At 33.7% G+C, this 21,662-nt stretch overlaps 1 protein-coding gene across 2 annotated transcripts in view; it reads right to left on the bottom strand.

Annotated features, from left to right (window-relative positions):
• The window catches only part of LRP1B (LDL receptor related protein 1B), a 1,768,615-nt gene that overhangs the window by 55,719 nt on the left and 1,691,234 nt on the right, over positions 1–21,662 (bottom strand). For both annotated transcript variants that reach the window (XM_069473041.1, XM_069473049.1), the window contains exon 84: positions 13,546–13,707. In XM_069473041.1, coding sequence (XP_069329142.1) covers positions 13,546–13,707 — 162 coding nt within the window. The remainder of the gene's footprint in view (positions 1–13,545; positions 13,708–21,662) is intronic.

Here is a 21,662-nt window from a genome sequence, read left to right as displayed (position 1 = left end):
GTCTAAGAAAATTAACATTTTCTGATTTACTACTAAAATAGTAATATATCTGAAATATTTCTATAAAAAAGACTAAAACAATTTAAAGAATAAGATACCCTGAGCAAATATTGACATCTCTGAGTGTCCAGGGAGAAGGAAAATGTAAAACTCAGAAAGCCAAATTATCAAAAATTTGATTTGAGTGAGTGACATATGGGGTGAGATTTTAAAAATGCCAGCATTTAAATTTTTGACAGATTGCTATTGCAAATGCACATTAACAATAATGACATCAATAATTTTTAAAATAGTCAAAAATTAACTCTACAACTATCATGACAATCTTTTTTAATCAAAGAAATCTATATAAGGTACTCATAATTTTTATTTATAAACATTTTTGGGGGTTGAGTAATTCTCTATTTTTAAAGCAGTCTAGCTATAAAAGATTTTAGCAAGTAACTATTTATGAAGTGGTAAAGAGTCATTTGAGACTTGTGAGCAAGCTGAGTTGCAAATGATAGCTAAATATGGTTTATCAGATGAGGCTAACTGAAACCCAAATAAGTGAATAAGCATATGATGGCTTAAAAAGAATGAGAATGAAGCATGTAAATATAGCCATTACCTCTGCAACTATAAAGAAGCCCTTTGCTATTTTAGCCCCCCATTTCTCTATTGGGCCATCAAGTGTGTATTAAGGTTCAATTAATTTCAGTCTAATAAAATGTATTAGCATTTAGTGTGTTAATATTGCCTATGCCCCCAGAATGCTTAAACTCTGATACAATCCTCAAGATTTTCCAACTAACATAGTTGGAAAAAAAAATCAAGATCCATAGAATATCTTAGTTAACCAATATGTGGAAATTTTAAAAAAATAATTTAGAACACAAATAACTCATTTTTAGAAAACTGGAAAGGATTTCATGGAGAAATGGGAGGTGGAGAAAGCTGGATAGGAGGTAATCATAGATCAGATTATATCTCATCATCTCAGATGGGAGTGTCAGGAAGAAATATGCACACCTATATAGCTCCTGTGGGCCTCATTTTTTATTTCCTCCCTCCCTCCCTCTTTTCCTTCCTTCCTTCCTTTCTCATTCTTTCTTTCTTTCCTTCTTTCTCTCATATCCTTCCATTCTTACTTTCTTCCTTCTTTCAAGCCACCCTCTTCAAATCTAAATGCTGAAGTAATGACTTTTGGTATACTTACATATACTTTCCTTCTAGACTTCCTTTAATATGTTACCTTGCAAACATTTATAGTGGTCTCTTTCTATACTTATCAACATAAAATATCTTATCTATCTATTTGTCTATCGATTTATAGACAGAGACAGAGAGAGAGGTTCCTACACTGGTGTGATAGCAAGAAGAAAAATATCAGATTATGTAGAAGTGATTACTATTTAATCAGAGTTCACTAAAATATTGAGAAAGTCACCTGGAAAAAGTCACCAGGCAGAGTAATATATGGCAAACTAAAGAAAGATCCCCTGGTTAAATGTGTGATTCCTTTAGGTCAGATGTGTAGAGTTAAAACAGATGATTGATATATAACAATCAGGTTCCCACTTTACTAAGAGTTCCATAACAATTCAAAGGTTACAGAAAATAACTTTATTATTAGTTAGTAGTATTTAACCTTTAACCATTAGAAGTATGCATTGAGTTGCTATAATTAATCAATAAAATAACATAATCTAAGATACTTTTTATTTAGAAAGATTATTCTTTGAAAACATACTTGTAAATTGTTTCATCCTTTAGGAGATGAAATTCAGTCATTTCCTTTTTATGAATATAGTGTAAAAAAGATATTGTAGCAAGAAACTACATGATATAGTAACTATTATCATTTGTTTTTGTTTCCAAAGTCTCTGACTCTTCTCTCCATCACATTCTTTTTTTTTTTTTTTTTTTTTTTTTTGAGACAGAGTCTCACTCTGTTCCCCGGGCTAGAGTGAGTGCTGTGGCGTCAGCCTAGCTCACAGCAACCTCAAACTCCTGGGCTTAAGCTTTCCTACTGCCTCAACCTCCCGAGTAGCTGGGACTACAGGCATGTGCCACCATGCCCGGCTAATTTTTTCTATATATATTTTTAGTTGGCCAGATAATTTCTTTCTATTTTTAGTAGAGATGGGGTCTCGCTCTTGCTCAGGCTGGTCTCGAACTCCTGAGCTCCAGTGATCTGCCCACCTCTGCCTCCCAGAGTGCTAGGATTACAGGCGTGAGCCACTCCATCACATTCTTAATTTACCCTTCTTTATTTTTCATCATCTCTATTCTCCCCACCTGACATATAACATGTTTGCATATTCTGTATAAATAATGCTGCACAATAAGAGCAGTTTTCTGTTTTATTCATGACTAAATCCCAAGCCTCAGTGGCTGGTGCATATTAGATGACCTATTAATATTTTTTGAATTAATGAATAAGCACTGCCCCTTGAAAAGCAGGGCATTTCAGAAGACAGAGAACAAGTCACACTGTTGATATTTTAGTTTTAAAACCCCAAAGCTAGTTATAAATGTATATAAATATTAGATCAGCCAAGGCTGGTTTGTCTGAAACTAACTAAAGTTTGCCAGGATACATACATGTGTGTTTCGATGGAAAGAGAAAAGAGGGAGATGGGAGAGGGAAATCAGATGGGAAGCAAAGACAGATGCCATCAAGTGCCAATAAGAGAGCCCTGGGATACATAGTGTCTGCATAAAACAGACACTCAGATGCTGGGTCAATGAACCAATTATTAGGCATTCTAGCCATTGAACATGAATGAAAAAGTGACCCACCAAATTCCCAGAAATGTGACATTCCACAGAATTAGATTAAACTTCCCAGCTTCTAATATTGATCATTGTGATCATAACCTAGCCTGTCCTTGGCAGTAAACCTATTCAAGGAACTATGGTCATCAACGGTCTGATTTACTTGCTCTCAATGACTCAGTACAGAATTTCATTCTGAATTCATGGATCATTTTGGAAATTTCAAAACAAAGCATCTCATACCATATCTACAAATGCTATAAAAATAATAAATTTATTTTCTTCATCCAAATTATGTAGTACCTAAATATACATGACTTGATATATATCATTCATTATAGCCACTGGCAATATAGTGAGACTCCTCTTAAAAAATTAAACTTAAAAAACAACAAATAATTGCATTTATGTTTATAATTTACAAAGGGTTTTCTGTACAGGTTATCTCACTTTAGCTTACAATTTTGAGAAGGAGATATGAACTATTTATTTTTTACAAATAATATAACTGAATTTCACCTGTGATGATGAAAATAATAATTTAAAAACCCGAAGTTATACAATACTATTTGTTAGTCTACACATTTTTACTTTAGATAGCTTTATATGATTCAGAAGGAATATTTTTAATTCTGTATTATCACCTCTAAAACCTAGTATTTTTTCAATACATCTGGATTCTAGTTGGACAGATTCCAGGAAAGTGAACTCAGAGTGTATATCCAACAAAATTCCAAAAATCCTCTGATATTATATTAAAAACATTTCATATATATTTTTTGTATGTGTGTGGTATAGACAAGGAATTAGACCAAATGAATGTAGAACTGTATACTACCTTCGAATGTAAGGAGCATTAAAATCTGGAATTGAAAAATTCTACGTAAATTCCATTTCTTCGTGGTTTTAAGGTACCATGGAAGTGGTCTTAGTTCTTGCCCTTAGATGATAATCAACTAGTCAGTTAAATAATGTGTTATCCATTGCATGGTCCTAACCACACCAATTTGTTTCTGCCCCTAAGCTGATTCATTTCTATCAATAGATTTTCAAGGAAAGCTGGCCCTAAGATCATCATCACAGATTTTCTAAGTTCTCCAAACTAATAGATACAGCATAAACTATTTCATCAAATTGAAAATTAGATCATATGATTACCATGGATTTAATCACGGATCTTCAAGTGATATTGAAGATAAAAAAAAAAAAAAATTCAAATTTAGCCCCTTAAACTTTGGACTAATTTTCTGGAACTATTCCAAACCAAGTGACTTTTTGTTGTCAGGTGTTCCATACTTCAGATGTATCTGACTCTAGGAGGCAACCCTCAACAGACTGGCTTTTCTCCAATAGTTCTTTTTCATATAATTGAACATCTGTATTGTAAAAAAGTTATTGGTTATCTCTGGCATTCTCTTTTTATTTAACATTGCTCTTTTAACTGTTACTTTATTTGTTGGAATACTTAGTGGATTTTAAGTATTATAAGTTAATTTAAATCAGTTATATTTTTGCATTCATGAGAATGAAATTGAATGCACTATTTCATAGAGTTGCTATTTCTGATTTTTTTTTTTTTTATTTAATAGTTTACATAGGGTAAATTATAAATCTCCCTTCCTTTCTCTGGTCTTTGGTAGCCTTGGATTTAGCAGCTATGAATTTAAAATTTGGGGATTTTTTGTTACCTTCAGAGTTGATGATGGCATACTGACTCATAATCTCTCTTGCCATTCTTATCAATAATCAGGGTAAACACCAAATATTTCCAACAGTACATTAACTACAAAAGAGTTTCTACCTTTCGCATAAAATAGACTAATAATACCAGCTTATAGTGATGAAATTTTTAATAGTTAAAATTGTCATATTAACTATAAAATAGAAATTGTATTTTTTCTTTTTAAAGCATTTTAAGATTTCTGACTCATAGCATTTTTTAAAGCATGTCAGCAGACATTCCAAATCTGACAAACAGCACTATTTTTAAAAATTACTTTTAAATTTACATTTGAATTTTTTAAAAGGATGTTAGCAGAGGCGTTTTAGAAACAATTTGCTAGTATCGAGGTAAGCTTTAAGTAAATATTTTTGTTTAATCTCTATGTCTGTCTGTGCATGATTTATGTACTATACTGTTTTCAAATACCCAATTCTGTTTATTTGTGAATTCATGTAGTTTACTTAACACTTAACAAGTACAGCAGAATCACAGTCACTGCTTGTACCCATAAAAAGACATGCATTTGGTGGCGGCGTCCCAACAGGGCATAATCAGTTTATTTCAATACAAATCTTTTAAAAGGTTACTATGACTTATATTGCGTGACAAAATATTATCGACCTTCAACTAAGTTTTGTGGATGCATTTCATTGTCTTTATATTACTTTTTAAAAGCACTCTTCTTTAAGTTGGAAAAAGAAGGGTTGATCCCAGCTAATGTGGCATAACAGTAGAAGATTAAACCATCGTGGCATGACTAAAAGGTGACGGGTGGTGGGATCAGAGTTGTCTCAATAACAAGTGGAGTTGGCGTGGGAAAAAGTTCCTGCTATGATGCCAAGAAGAGTAACTAAGCATTCTTAAAGATTTTTTTTTCAGTGATGTTTACCAAAATTACTAAATATAATTACTAAAATTCCAAGTGCAAATTACATGGTATAGAGATAAAAGTTTATCAAGTTTAACTTTATAAATATGGTGTTGGACTTTGAAACTCAATTGTATAAAATAATCCTAGTATGATTCTAAATAGAATGAAATAAAGTCCATTTATTTTATCTTTAATCCTTTTTGACAATACATCTCTAAATTATAGCTCTGTCTTTCATTCTGAACAGATACATTGCATGCTCTTCTATTCACCAAAAATTTTGTAATGCAAGTATATTCAAGGGGTTTTTAAACTGATTTATCCTCAATGCCTAGAACAATACCCAATAGAGTTCATTATATATCAGTTAAATAGATGAATTGTAATAATCAGAATATGTATTTTAGACTCATATGTTATGTAATATCCGTTTGCAAAAATCCACCTTAGTTTCCAATAAATTTATTTTTATATAAGCACACTTGCCCCAAATCTTTTTCCTCTTATATTGTTACATTTCTTTTAAATGAAGGCATAATATTATAAGAAAAATCTGTTTTTATTATTTTTTTTTTATTTATTTTTTTTTTTGAGACAGAGTCTCACTCTGTTGCCCAGGCTAGAGTGAGTGCCGTGGCGTCAGCCTAGCTCACAGCAACCTCAAACTCCTGGGCTCAAGCAATCCTCCTGTCTCAGCCTCCCGAGTAGCTGGGACTACAGGCATGCACCACCATGCCCGGCTAGTTTTTTCTATATATATTTTTAGCTGTCCATATAATTTCTTTCTATTTTTAGTAGAGATGGGGTCTCGCTCTTGCTCAGGCTGGTCTCGAACTCCTGAGCTCAAACGATCCGCCCACCTCGGCCTCCCAGAGTGCTAGGATTACAGGCGTGAGCCACCGCGCCCGGCCAAAAATCTGTTTTTAGTAATCCTAGTTTTACTATTGGATCAAAACGGTCTTCCAAAATATTTTTATAATCCTGAAAATTTCTTCTAAATAATCTAGAATAAAAGAATAACTTAAATAACTACAATATCTCACCCTTAGCTCATCATTCTCTTATCATGATCACATGAGAAAATCAATGTGTCTATTTTCTTATACACACATTAATTCAAACCCAATTTTACTTTGATAAGACTGAGTGCTGAGAACATAAGTACCCACTTTTTCACAGACCACGGATCTTAACGAACTAGTTAGAAAAGATGGCTCAGAACTCTGCCTCCACCTTCTGAGTGGGGGTCTTGTCAGGGAACAGAAAAAAGCCTGGCCTAGCAGGGTGTAAACAGGATCTTTCTACTTTGCTCACATGCATTCAGACACCTAAATTCCAGGCACTGAGTTTACTTGCAAGATTGATTAGGTATGAAAAACACCATGGTCCATTTTACATTCTAGTAGGATCAATGAATCAATCCTACTAGTAGTCAAGAAAATGAATGATATGAATATAAAGTGAAAAATGCCAAAGAGAAGTGCTGAGACTCTACGGCAAAGGAAAGTTAGACAGAATGGAAGGATTAGAGAGGCTTAGCAGACATGGAGGATCTCAAGAGTCAAGAAAAAGAGGCATTAACAATTATCCAAAAGAGCGGATATACTTTGGAGGCAATAAACAGGTTCTCAAGGTTAAAAGAAAGGCTATACAAAAGAAATGTGCTGCGTCACATTCCAGGCAACAGATGACAAAAACCTAAATGTAAGTACTATTTTACCTTCTCATCAAGAGAAAAAGAATTGGGAAACACTCCATAGAGGAAGTTCCAAAATGCTTTGCCACTCTAGGTGCAAATGTTCTAAAGCCTCTTAAATATTTGAATACTGACAAAGGGTTATTTCTTATCAGTTAATTTTGCTTTCCAAATCACAATTCTTTCTCAAGGCTCTAGGCTCAGTTCCAGTTGACCTTCATTACTAGGAGGAGCAACTGAAAGTTTTCTTCTCTTTTTCTGGTAATTTTTAAAGAAGTCCTTTGGTTTCTTATACCTGGGTTTGCCATAGGCTTAATCTGTTCGAGATTAGTGCCTCTTTTCCATGAAGGAGAAGCTTGAAATATCAAGCTGAACCAGTGTGCCACCTGAGTTTTCAATATTTTCATAGTGAGTCTATAAAAGATGCAACAGGGCAGGCAGGATATTAAATAGCAGGAAAATATATTAGGAGAAGGCTAGTTTCACAGTCAGATCCACTAAGCTAAAAAATTGTGGTTCCTGGGCTCTCTAACCGGGAAGATTAGGGCAAACTGCTTAATCTCATTTTTTTGGCACTTGCAAAGTTAGACAAATAATACTAATCTTAAACGGCTGCGTGAGGATTTGTTGAAATGCTACATATTCATGTATTAGGTAAAATAATGTATCATATTTATAGCACATATCTCTGTGGTCAGTACATTGTAAATGTTCAGTAAATGTGATTTCCCTTGCTGCCCTCTCCTAGGAAAATAAAATAAAAAAAGAAAAGGTAATTTCAAAAGATTTTCCTTTCTAGGCCTTTGCACATGCTGTTCCTCCTTCATTGTTTCCCCCTTTTGTATGATTAGTTTCTTCTCTTTTTTCTGGTCTCAGCTTACTTATTACTTCCTTAAAGAAATCTTCCTTTTATGCTGAACTTAATGTTCTTTCTGTGGGTTCTGGAAGTTTCTGTGTTTCATTAAACTGCCCTGTAATAACTTGTTTTCTTTTCTGAATGATACATTAGACTGTAAGTTCCTTGAGAGCAGCAAATGTTTCTGACACTGCTGCTTCCTCAATGCCTAGCATAGTGACACGCTCAATGGAAATACCAAAACATGTTTACTGACCTACTGACTGAAAGAACAAAGCTATCCTAGAAAACAAATGGTGAAGATAATCCCATTATGTCATCAAATATGATAGGCTCATATCTGTAGTGCATAACTGTTTTACGAGTTACTTGATAGCATATGGTTTTAATAGCAATTACAACATATGACATATTTGGACTATTGTCAGTTACTCCTAACTCTTTAAGTAGAGACACTCATTAAGGAGAGACACTACTTAATGTCTGTACTTATTGGAACCAGTAGGAGTAAGCCATATAGGTGTACTTCTGATAAATTGAGTTTTAATTGAATTTATAATGGTTCCCCAAGCAGATCACTAGAGGAACTTTAAAAATATCAATGAGAGGAAAGCAAGTTGTCATTTAATTTAACTACCTGGTTCTTAGACACAGATTGAGTTGACCCTAATTGGCCCTTTTGCCCTACTGTTATTACCATTTAATTACAAATAATCTCAGATAATGGTTGATCTCATACTTAACACCTGAATTGAAATGCAAAATGTCATGCTTATTTATTTAATTTTTATTTTTACTAGGAATCTTTGCTCCAGAATAGCATGATATGCTGCTATATTTGTTCTTAAACAACTTACTTAAAGAATACTTAATTTTACTTTTGCCATTATTTATCTCTGTCTCTCATCCCTGGGCTGCTGCTGTTAAAATTAATTTGCATTTCAGACCTCGGGATTTTATATTGCTATTAGAGTGGTAAAATGTTTTTACTCAGCACAACTAAGAACTGATGTTTTACCTCCCACTAATGGACCTTTAATTAGGCACTGTAATGAACCATTCTGTCATTCCTTCATTTACACAAAGAAGATTTTGTACATGCAAGATACAATTTTGACAGAACACCGGGTCCACTGAACCTTGCTGACTCACATCTAATAGATCCTAAATTTATTATGCTTTTGTCAGCTGTTGAATTTGTCATTTTAATGACAATGTCCGTAGACTTATTATGGCTGCCAAAAAACTGCATCACCATATTATAAGAATGTTTGTTGACATCTTGATCAACAACTCCTGGGGTCCAATTCTGACTATATTACTGCTTCGGGACCTTGAGCAAGTTATTTAACCTCTGTGTAAGGATTAATTGGTTAATTTTAATAAGTGCTTTGCAGTAAAAGGTGGGAAGCGCTCTGACTACTAATAGTGATGATAAAATTATAATGCAACCCTTTATAAAGCATCAGGCTACCTCAGACTGTGATTCTATTAAGTTACCAATTAAAATATAAGCTAATTAAATATACTCTTTGGAAGAATCCAAATTGCTATAAAAATTATGGCCACATAGTATTTTTTAACTTAGTTCAAAAAGACTTAAGAATGCTGATGATTCAATTTAAGAAAAAAATAAAAACGAAAAACAAGAAAGGAAAAAAATAACCAAAGACTGGTGTTCTGTGATGATACACCAATTGGGAACCAAAAGATAGAAGGAACAAACACTAGCTTTAGATTAACCACATATAGATATTCAGTGGTTGAACACTGATTAAATGTGGGTTTTGTACATTAAATTGATTGCCCTTTTGTTAAATTTTCTTTAAACCACTTTTATTTTTTCACTTATATATTTGTGCAATTGTTTATTTGTTCACTTGTTTATTTGGCAAGTTCTGTTGTTGGGTGTAGTCTCAAGGAGGTACCAGATAAGTAGGAGGAATGTTCATAATTAATAAAAATACTAAGTAAAAGTAATCAACCCAAGTGCTCATCAATACATGAGTGGATTAATAGAGTGTGGTATATGAATACCATAGAGTACTACTCTGCCATAAAAAATGGGGAACTAACACCTTTTGTAAAAACCTGGATGGAACTGGAGACCATTCTTCTAAGTGAAATATCATAAGAATGGAAAAACAAACACTACATGAACTCACTATTAAATTGGACCTCATTGATTAACACTTATATGCATATATGGAAGTAAAACTCAATGGAAATCAAGCAGGTGGGAGTGGGATGAGACGTTGGGTAAATTCACACCTAATGGGTACAATGCACACTATTTCAGTGAAGGACATACTTGTAACATTGACTCAAACTGTACAAAAGCAATACATGTAACCCAAACATTTGTACCCTGTAATATTCTGAAATTAAAAAAGTGATCAGAACCAGAAGAGAAGCATAGAAACAGTGACTTGGCAATTCAGAAGAGGGAGAGATTAATTCAAACTAACTAGAGGATTTGAACAATTTAAAAAAGGAAATTGTGTTTAAGTTCAACACAGTCACAATGCCAGGGAAGTTTGCATTTATATGGGGTAGGGTGATCAGTGTGGTTTTACTAGAATAAAGAAGAAGCTGCAAAGTTAGGATGGATAGTAATGAAAGCCTTCATTATGTGGATGGTAGTTAGTGTTGTCCCTCATTTGCATGGAAATCATTTGGGGTTGTGAGAATAGTGGAGCAGAAAAACAAAACAAAACATGAGTTAGTAGATGAAAGTTGTGCTGGGATTTCTGCTGTGTTGAGAGCAGAGACATGAGAGCAACAAGGATGTCAGTGATGTGTAAGCAGGGATACAAGAGTGTTACTAGATTGTATTTTCATATAAACTGCTGGTCTTTGGTGCACATGATTTAAGAGATCAGTTGGACAAGCAATGTAAAACGGGACATTGGCTTAGGGTAGTGGCATCTATCTATGTCAAGAAGAAACTAACTTAATATGAGAAGAAGAACACTTGGGAAAGAAAACATCAAATTAATTCTGTTTTCTTCCTGCAGAAGAGACCTCACTATCACATCAGAGGCAAGCTATTTAGTATTATGCTTAATTCTCAAAAAATTCAGTGTCTATAGCTTGATTCTATGCTGCTCCATGTATTCATACAATGACCAGAGACCTAGGTCACTGTCTGTGAAATCCTCGATGACATTAAGTGATCTAAGAACCGAAATGTTAAGTAACACTTGACAGGGTGAACTCTGAAGCTAGAGTGCCTGATGTGTGAATCTTGTTTCTCACAATTACTAAAGGGGTGATATTCAGAAGGTTATTTATGCCTCCTCAGCATCTTCTTCTGTAAATGAGAATGAAAATAATACCGAGTTCATTGGTAGGATTAAATGATTAATAAGGCAATGCAAAAAAAAACATTAATTACTTACAAGAATCCCTGGAAGTAGAAAGATCTCAATAAAATGATAGATATGGAAAGAAAATTTTAATTTGGATAAAATGTACAACTATGACTGCTCTTTTGAGAATAGATACTAAAGGCAAAAAGAGAGAGATCAGTTACTAATAATCCAAGCAAGAGATGTTGATGGCTTGGATGGGGATAGCGAGAATAAAAGTGGCAAGAAGTATTCAGATTCTGAGTATATTTTAAAGGTAAAACTCACAGAAAGACAAGATGTGAAACAAAGAGGAATCAAGAACTATTTCAAAATTTTGTGGCCCAAACAATAAGTAAGTTTCCTTTAAAAGAGATAGGAAACACTAAAGTACAGATTGAGCATTCCTAAACAGAAAATCCAAAATCTGAAATGCTCCAAATCCAAAACTTTTGAGCACCAAGATTATGCCACAGTGGAAAAGTCCACAGCTGACATCATGTGATGGGGCACAAAATTATTAAAAACATGTTCAAAATTACCTTCAGGCTTTGCATATAAGATGTAAATGAAACATAAATAAATTTGATGTTTAGACTTGGGTCCCACCCCCAAGATATCTCATTATACATATGCAAATATTCCAAAATAAAAAAAAAAATCCAAAATCTGGAATACTTCTGGTCTCAAGTGTTTCAGATAAGGGATACTCAACCTGTAAAAGAATTTTGGAGTGAGAATAGTAGTTTAATTTTAAGCTAAGTCAAGCTGTCAAGTAGACAATTAGATATAAAAATCTGGAATTCAGGAGATGTATTCAGCTAGAGAAGTAAATTTAGAAACATTAGTATTTCAATGATATTTTAAAAAACATGCATTTGGGTGAAATTATCTATGTAGTGGGTCTCAACCTTGGTCACAAATTTGACATATCTGGAAAGTTTTAGATAATATGAATACTGCAATACAGGCTAGTAAAATTTGTAGATTATGTTTGGGAAGCTGTATTTTATAAAAGCTATTGAGGTCATTCTAATGTGCAAGTTGTACAGGAATCATGGACTTAAAAAGTGTTATAGAAAAGAAAAGAGATATGAGAACAAAGTTGTTAATAACTCCAATGCTTAAAATTGGAGAATAGAATTTTATCTCCAGGGAGAAAACAAGTAAAATGAAAATTAAAACAAGAGAGAGGTGTCCATAAAACGAGTGAAGCAAATGTTTCAAGAATGAAGGAGTGAGTGAGTAGATGTAAAATAAGAATTGAAAATTGATCATTAGAGATGGCAACATGGAGGGCACTAAACAAAATCAATTGACTTGACTTTCCTAAAAGATGTTTCAGCAGAACAATGAAGACAAAAACTGAACAGGGGGATGGTCAATGGAAAAATAGAAATGGAGGAATTGAAGAGAATGACAACACTTTAAAGAAATACTACTGTTAAAAAAAGAAAGAGAAGGAGAGAGAGAACAGGAAAATGAGGTGATAATTAGGAAGAAATGTGGACACAAGGGATGATTTTTCCAGAAAGAACTTGGTAGAGAGGAAAATATTGATGAGGTGGGAGAAAAAGGGCGGAAATGCTAGACATTTGTCCATGAGTGGCTAAGAGAGATCAGCACATGCATGGATAGTGTAGGCTTAGATGTAGCGTGGGATTCCCAGTAATAAGCAAGAAAAGGAGATGGGTGCAGGATACAGAACCTTGGGGGTTGTGCTACTGGGAGTTTGTCACTCGCTTTAGGTGGTTTCTGTGCAGTTATTAGAGTTTTGAGGAGAAAGGAGAAGGTGTGACATAGGCATCTAGGAAACGAGGAGACTCAAGGGTTAGTGAAATACAGTAGGAGCAGTAGTGAGTGCCTATTTGAGATGAGTGCTAAAAATTCAATGAGACCAGCCAGTGTGATTATGTTTTTCTTTGGTTGCATTCATCTCTGGGGTGCCAATTCAGGAGAGAGAGAGAATTGCATTTAACTAGGATTACAGTTTGCCAGGGAGGTACGGTAGAGGGAAAGAGAGAACAAGGAGGTTGAGCATGTACACATGGGAATCATTTTAACAATGGACCATGGAATCTAAGCTGGGGGAGTAAGAAGATAAAAAGAGTAGGATGAGGAATGGAAATAATTGTTGGAGTTGTGGTGACAGAGACACTGAACCTGAAAAACAGGGGGTGGCTGAAATTGAGATAATAGAGAGAGTGCAGATATAGGTTATAAGAAAACTATTTAACGTAGACATCACAGCACGCTGCCAAACTGGCTCCTGGGTGTGCGTTGACTTACAGTACTGACATCTGTCTCCTGTGTATTCAGGCTGGCAGTGGCAGTGAGGCTGGTTCCCAGCAGTCACGATGCAGGTCCCTCCATTTTGACAAAAATCCTCACAGACTGTCTTGCCACAGTTTGGACCCGTGAACCCCAGTGTGCAGGTGCAGGTGGGTCTTCCTATTGGAAAAAATAGGTAATAAAATGCAAATTATTAAACTAAAATAGTTTATTTTTATGGGATTGTCTTTGGATAAGAATTGTGAAGACAGTTTCTGGTAAAGGTCTGTCCATGATTTATTCTGTGATTTTGGGCAGTATCATGATCTCCTAGGGGTTTCAGTTTTCCCATATATCCAAGCAAGCCTAGAATAGAAGATACCTAAGGTTCAATTAGGTCAAATTTTATGGATAAATTATACTTGCACACATGTATGCTTAAAGTGCTTATATTATTCTTTGTATTTCTTTTTTCATGTTCATTTTGCCTTACCCATTATTTTTGCTCTACTCATATGTGGTAATAGAGATTGTATTTCTATCAGAATATAAAATATAGACAATCTTATCTCTGGTTTCAATCATTACCTATCAAACAACTGCTGAATCTACATAAAGCTTTAGCTTATATGTATTTTAAGTAAATTTTTAATAAGCTTAAAGTAGGCATGTCGTTTATATGATTAGATTTATTAACATTAGCTATTATGTATGTTTTAAGCAACTATACTGCATTTAGTATATAAGCACTTACTAAGTTTTATTTTGTCTAATTTTGATATTTTTATTCATAAGACACTACTACTTGTAGTCTAGTAAATAATAAGATGACTTAGATGTTTGATGTAAACAGCACATAAGAGCAAATCTGACAGATCATCTTCAAATATTTTTCTTTATTTGTTCTGTGGGAACTAACATCAGAGAGAAAGATGAACAATTCTTTAAGGCGTTTTAAACTTAACACAGTTAGCTGTTGTATTAGGAATAAGTCTCTCTAACTGCTCAGGCTGTCAAAGGACTGAGAAGAAAATGAAGTTTATAACTATCTCTGAAGGAAAGGAGAAGAAAAAAAGAAAAAAAAACCTATGGATATTATTTAAATGGGAAAATAATGAGTTTTAAAGTTCACAAAAATGTAAGGAAACAACATGAAAGAGAATAGGAAAGAAATTCAGTTATAGATTGCAATAACTAGGACTCAAATAATGTCACTCAGTTGATTAGCATTAGCAAATACCCATGCCATCTCCTCTCTCATCTTCATAGAGATGAAAGTTTAATTAGAATGGTTAGAGAAATGCATAGATGTAAGTCTTACTAAGACAAAGTGAGAAAATGATATATATCTTTTCTATTACCATGGATCCTTAATTGAAAGACAAGTCTACAGTTTTTGAGAAGCATTCTTAAATGAATAAAATACTTTCAAATAAAATCCACCTGTATTTCCAAGAGAATGAATAAATTGAGGCTCCACAATTTATTTAATAATTATACTTTGAAAGGACACCACATACTCAAAAATACTAGGAAATTTTGCTCTAAGTGAACAAAGCAACATATATTTTTATGGTGAGTAACACTATTTTGAAACTTATCCTTTATAAATGTTATTATTTTGGTGGCAGAAAAATGCCTATGAAAAAGCTGAGAAATAATGTAAATTTTACATATATTAAAAGCTGAGTAACCTCATATTTTCTATTGCCAGAAAATGCTTACAAACTTTTAGCAAGATATTTTCCTACAATGGCAATGAACTTTTCTAGTTGTTGACCTAGAAACAAAATGCCTTCACTGGCACATTAATATGTGAAAAATAAAGACAGAAACAGGAGAAAAAATAATAGTAGTGGATAAAGAGGTTGATAATTTTGGGAACACAGTTACTGAAGAAAATGTGAGCCCAGAACAGAACTAATTCTTCTTCTTCAATTAGAGCACATGAATGACTTACAGAGAAGTAGAACAAGTAAACAATACAAATTAACATGAGCTAAACATGAAATGAATAGTGCACAAAGTACAGAAGAAATCAAAGTGCATTAGAACAATCAGAAAAAGTGCCACACAGAGGTAGGATGTGAACACTGTAGATGCCCAGTTTTCTAAATTACTTGAGAGTTTTTCTTGTCCTTTTTTATAAATTAGAATCGAAAAAAAGTGATAGAAGTTTGAAAGAAACAAGCACTACCTGCTGAGGTACTTGAAAATTGCTCTATCTCAGTCATTCAGAGAAATGACACTGTGTTTTTAGTACTTTTGTCTCATTTACAGCTGTTTTGAAACTAGACCAAAGTGACCAAGTTGTCCCCAGCTAGCCTGTGCCTTAGATCATTCAGATTCCAGCTGAATTATTTTCAAGAGCTCTTCCTTCTCTTCCTTTGAAGAAATTTCTTTTTGACAAGTAGAAATCTTCACATTCAAGGGAATATTATCTAACTGAAACTGTACGGTGATACTGCAGATCTTTTGTTTGCTGATGGGAAATGAACCATCTGCTGCAGAATTGTATAATGGGCTCCATCTAATATTTGCCAGAATCTCTCTGGGGGCATCCTAACAAGTTGCATTGGATTCATTTATAAAGATTTTTTAGGTGAAGAAACAGCCCTGTTATGATCATCGTGGTACAGATTTATGGCGGTGATGCATCCAGGGAGCTGGGGAGTTGACAGCCTACAAGGGTAGACTAATCAGAAAGAGCATCAATTAAGCCGAAGAAGGAGGGGGAGGAACTGTTCCCTGGCTCTAAATCAGTCTAGTTTCTATAACGTCCTTAGCTCAGACATTAAGAGTGTAGGTTTTCAGACTATCTGGATTCATAGTCTACCTGTGTCAATTGCTGGTTGCAGGACCATGGACAAATATCATCTCTGAGTGTATTTCCTCAGATACAAAATGGAGTTAATGATAGGTCCTACCTCATAAAGTCATTGTGTAAAATCATGTAGAGTAAATGAGTTAATACATAGCAAAGCATTTCTAACTTTACCAGATGCATAGAAAGCACACAGTTACCTTTTAGCTATGATTATTATTATTATTCCTACTGAATGAGATTTATCAGTTTTAGGAGTGACTTATTCCATGATTGTGTCTACAAAGGCAATGCAACAATTTAAGCAAAGCATTATTAAATTTTTATTAAATCACATTTTATCTCCATTATTTATTTAAGGTAAAATTAAATTTGAATTTATTTTTATGGTAATTATGGGATAGAGCTGGAATTCTCCACCAACTTTACTCTCAAACTCTAACATATTCTCAAACTTTGAAAGATGGATCTTTTTTCTCTCTTTAGCTTGTAAAAATCCTTAAGCCTGCCTTTTAAAAGGAAAGAACACACACTACAACAAACAAAACAAAAAGCAGACCTAGTATTTTGCCAAGTCCATCTATTTTTACTTTAAATGTTGGTACATCCTTGAGATTCTTCAAAAAATAATCACACTCACTGCTTCCAATTCTACCAAGGTATGACAAAGTAAAATATTAAATTATGAAGTCACATTTCAACCCTTCACTGGGGGTATAGTTTTTAGTTTTTTTCATTTACAAAACAATGTACATTATATATTATTTATCTTTGTTCTCTCAGAAGAGAGGCCAGATTCCTTAATATAAATATATTGCTCAGATGATTTGATTCCTATTCTCTGGTGGTAAGAAAGGTTTAAGATGAAAGTTGTTAATGTGTGATGTTGCCTTTACAGTATATTTATGTACTGTTTGAAAGCTTACCTCTAACCTCTTCATCACTAAATCCTGTGATTTCTTCTCAATCACCATTGTCTTCAAATTTTCTCCATAATTGTACAATGTTTACTAACATCCATACTTGGAAGATCTATCTCTAATTGGCTTCTAAGACATTAGCATTGTTGATTTCACTCTCTTTTTGGGGATGGCTTTTTTAGGATTGCCTTTATGTTTTCTCTTTTTGTCTCTCAACAGTGTTCTTCCAAATTTCTTTCTGGTGATATTATCCAATTTATTAGCTTCAATAATTATTTCTCTGTCTGAATACCTCCATCCCAATTTTCTAACTTTAGGCTCATTCTCCTTCCTAACCTGCAGATCTTCATATTTACTCCTTTGTGTATGTTCCCATGGGGACATTTCAGTAAGTTTATCAACTCCTTCCACCCCCTAAAGGAGAAAATTCTTCTTTTAAACTTTGCCCTTGGTGCCATACATGTTATCACTAGACTGTCACTGACCCGGTCTACTCCATATTCAAATTGCACCCTGTACATTAGTTAACAAGATGCCTTGCTAGATGTATGCTGGGATGATTAATTTTGTGTCAACTTGGCTGGGCTAAGGGATGCCCAGATAGCTGGTAAAACATTATTTCTGGGGTGTCTGTGAGGGTGTTTTTGGAAGAGATTAGCATTGTAATCAGTAGACTGAGTAAAGATACATCCTCCCTAAAGTGAGTGAACATCGTCCAACCCACTGAAGGCCCAAATAGAACACAAAGGTGGAGGAAAGGTTAATTCTCTTTCTTGAGCTAGAACATCCATTTTCTCCTGCCCTTGGATATTAGAGTTCCTGGTTCTTGAGCCTTCAGACTCTGAGGCTTAAACCAGAATTTCCTACCCTTCCTGTCACCTTATTGCTCAGGTCTTTGGCTTCCAACCGAGAGTTACATCATTGGATCCCCTAGTTCTCAGACATTTGGACTTGGACTGAATTACATGACTGCCTTTCCTAGTTCTCATCTTACGGACGGCATACTGAGGGACTTCTCAGACTCCATAAGCACATGTGCCAATGCCCATAATAAACCCATAATGAATCTCTCTGTCTCTGTCTCTGTCTCTCTCTCTACATATATAATATATAGAGAGAAAGATAGATAGATAGATAGATATCTTTTTGGTTTTCTTTCCTCTGGATGATCCTAATATACATGCATACAATAAATGGAGCTTATTTAATTCCATTTATTTATACTATTTCTGATTTCTGTTCATAGTTAATAGAAACTGGTGGCACATATCTTCTGAAGTGTTAAAGCAAATATTCACAACACAAATAATAATAACTGTAATAATTATTACAATTGTAATTACACTATTATATTCAACCTGGATAATCAACAATAATAGCTAATGTCAAATATGGTAAAGATGTAACCAAAATCACTAATAAATATTATCAATGAATATACTTTGACACAAATATTGCATTGTTTACAAGAAAAATGGAAATGTCTTGTAATCTCATAGAGTTCTTTAAATTTCACTTATATGCCCCTTACATAACAAAATCAGTCTCAGTAAAAATAGCTGACTCTAAAAGATTTCATAATTAATATTTAAAGGAACTAAATAAATTTGACATAGTGGTTAAATAATTTGTTTTGGTATTAAGCATGCCTGGGAATAAAATCTTATTTGATATTTACATTGTGGCTTTAGAAAGCTTTAGATTTCCCCTCTGCCTCTCAGTCTGTGAATGGTGATAGCGATACCAGCCATGTGCAGGTAAAATGCATGTCACAATGCCTGCCACAGAGCAAGTACTCAATAACTGGTAGGGTTACTACTTGTAGTAGTATTGGTATATTATTGCCATGATTATTAACAGTTATCAATGCTTAGGTTATTCTTTAGACATGACTGAGTATACACCTTTGCTAGGAAGCTTCATAGGGAATCCTGAGGGTCATTTTATTTCCCATATTTGTTCTTTTGGACATAACATTCTCATAGCCAATCCATATACATCAGTTTAAAATAATATATTTTTAAATATATAACAACAATATGAATATGTATAAGTAATGTATTCATATAAGTACTTCATATAAGTACTTCATATAAGTACTTATATGAATAAGTAATTAAATGGGTATCAATCATAATGATTTATCATTAGTCACTGTTAAATTAGCATTAAATTTATATGATTTGGTTACACTTTATTTCTAGATAAATGGACTATTTATCTACATATCACCTTTAGTTATATAGTCATAGTCAGCTATTTCTCTGATATGAGCAGATACTGCTGATTTTCAGTAATATTAGGAAATGATTTAAAGCATTAACTTTGGAATAACGCAGGTTCTCAGATTTAAGTTCTATTACTTAACCACTCTAGTTCACATCTGAAAAATACCACCATGTATAGAGCAATAAAAATTAAGTAATATATCTAAGGAATTTACTAGAATTCCTACTATTCTATTTTATTTTATTTTAGAGACAGGGTCTCCCTCTGTCACCCAGGGCTGGAGTGCGGTGGCACAATCATAGCTCACTGTAACCTCCAAATCCTGGGCTCAAGCAGTCCTCCCACTTCAACCTCCCAACTAGCTAGGACTATATTAAGCATTCAAAATATAGCAACTGCTATATTAAAAATAACAATAGTTATGTTTATAAAATTTCTAAAATATTATGCTATGTCCAATATAAAAATCACTACCTATTTGCCAATTAATTTCAGAGTAAAATTTGTCGAACAGTTATTTGTCAAGTAATGTATCAATATTGGTGCTCATATTCTCTAAAGAAATATATTTTCATTTAAATATTATAAAGGTATATTATGCTAGCATTTTTCAATAATGCTGTAATACTGGTGATCTGTCTTTAGCAGCAAGATTTATTTGATTAACTATTTTTAAGCTGATTATAAAAATGCTGCTCATTGTTAAGATTTAATCTATATTGAATGACAAACTAGGCAAAGTAACCTCTCTGATCAATACTGAGCATTGACTTGTTTTTCTCTGAATATACAATTCTTGAAAATGTGCGGTTGATTGCCACAAAGGAATGCTAGCAAAAGTAATTCCTTCTGAACTTCCTATGAGACAGTGACTCTGCTTGTTGTTTCTGTGAGATAGGTACATGTTATCGAACATTATTAGTCAGCTTTCTTGTAAGCACATTTTTCAAATTCATATTCATTTGTCTATGTGAAATGTGCTGCTTACCCCATTTAAGTCTGGTGCTCTTCAATTTTTGTCTCTGGTTTATGTTTTATACTCAATTAGTCTTATGTGTATATAGTCATTTTTTAGTTCAATTAGTATGATAAACACATTGAATATAAGGAAGAGCAGTACTTAAATGACACTTAAACTGCAGATCATATTTATAAATGTTTATATTTAATTTCCTATGAAAATGCTATCAAATGTGACATAATCCTTACTCAAAGTATCTTTACTATTTAGACAATAGCCACATTCTTGTTGCTTAACGTAGAATAGAAATAATAAACTGAGAGACAAATTACCATGGCATCATTTATTTAGTTACGAGATTGAAATTCAAAAAGCCTATCTGTCCTTTCTTCTTGGGGAGGTGGGGGGGGAAGAGAGAGGAGGAGATAGGTATATTACACCTAATGGGTATGGTGCTCACCATCTGGGGGATGGACATGCTTGAAGTTCTGACTCAAGTGGGGCAAAGGCAATATATGTAACCTAAACATTTGTACCCCTGTAATATGCTGAAATTAAAAATAAAGAAATTTGAAACTGTGAATTGTGCATAAAACTAAGCATTATCATGCATAAAATCTAAAACAAAAACAAAAACAAAAAAAGCCTATGTCTCGACATCTTGACCCCACGACTACTCTCCTTTGTAAAATTTGCCTTGACTTCAGACTTAGATTCAAATAATAAAAGTTCTGAATGCCTTGAAAAAATTGCTAGTCTTTTTGATAAGGAGACTTGACATTCTACTTTTCTACGTAATATAATGTTTTCCTGGACTTCAAGTGAGTGCTCATTTATAAATAATTTTAGCAAGTTGACTATAGCTGTCAGGTTTTCTTAAATATCACAAAGATTACAGAGAACATTCAGAACATTCAGCAAAGCCTGACAAAGAAAAAGAAGAATTGTGGACTGTATCTAGCTCTCTTCCAGGTACTACTTAATATATTCTGACATGTTTCAAATTATAGGTCACAATCTATTTATACCTGGAAAGTTCATCTCCAGCCAGCATGGTGGAAATGAAACTGAAGCATTTTTGTCTTTTCTGTGAATACAAGTAAACTAACACAAGCCTTCTAACATTAGCCTAGAGAGCCATGAGACTGAATACTTTAGTACTGCTCTCACCATATGGTCCCAAAGAAGGAGTGACTGTGAC

This window comes from Eulemur rufifrons, chromosome 1, assembly GCF_041146395.1.
Source record: "Eulemur rufifrons isolate Redbay chromosome 1, OSU_ERuf_1, whole genome shotgun sequence".
In the NCBI taxonomy this organism is placed as follows: domain Eukaryota; kingdom Metazoa; phylum Chordata; class Mammalia; order Primates; family Lemuridae; genus Eulemur; species Eulemur rufifrons.
This window is presented reverse-complemented; position numbering and strand designations above follow the sequence as displayed.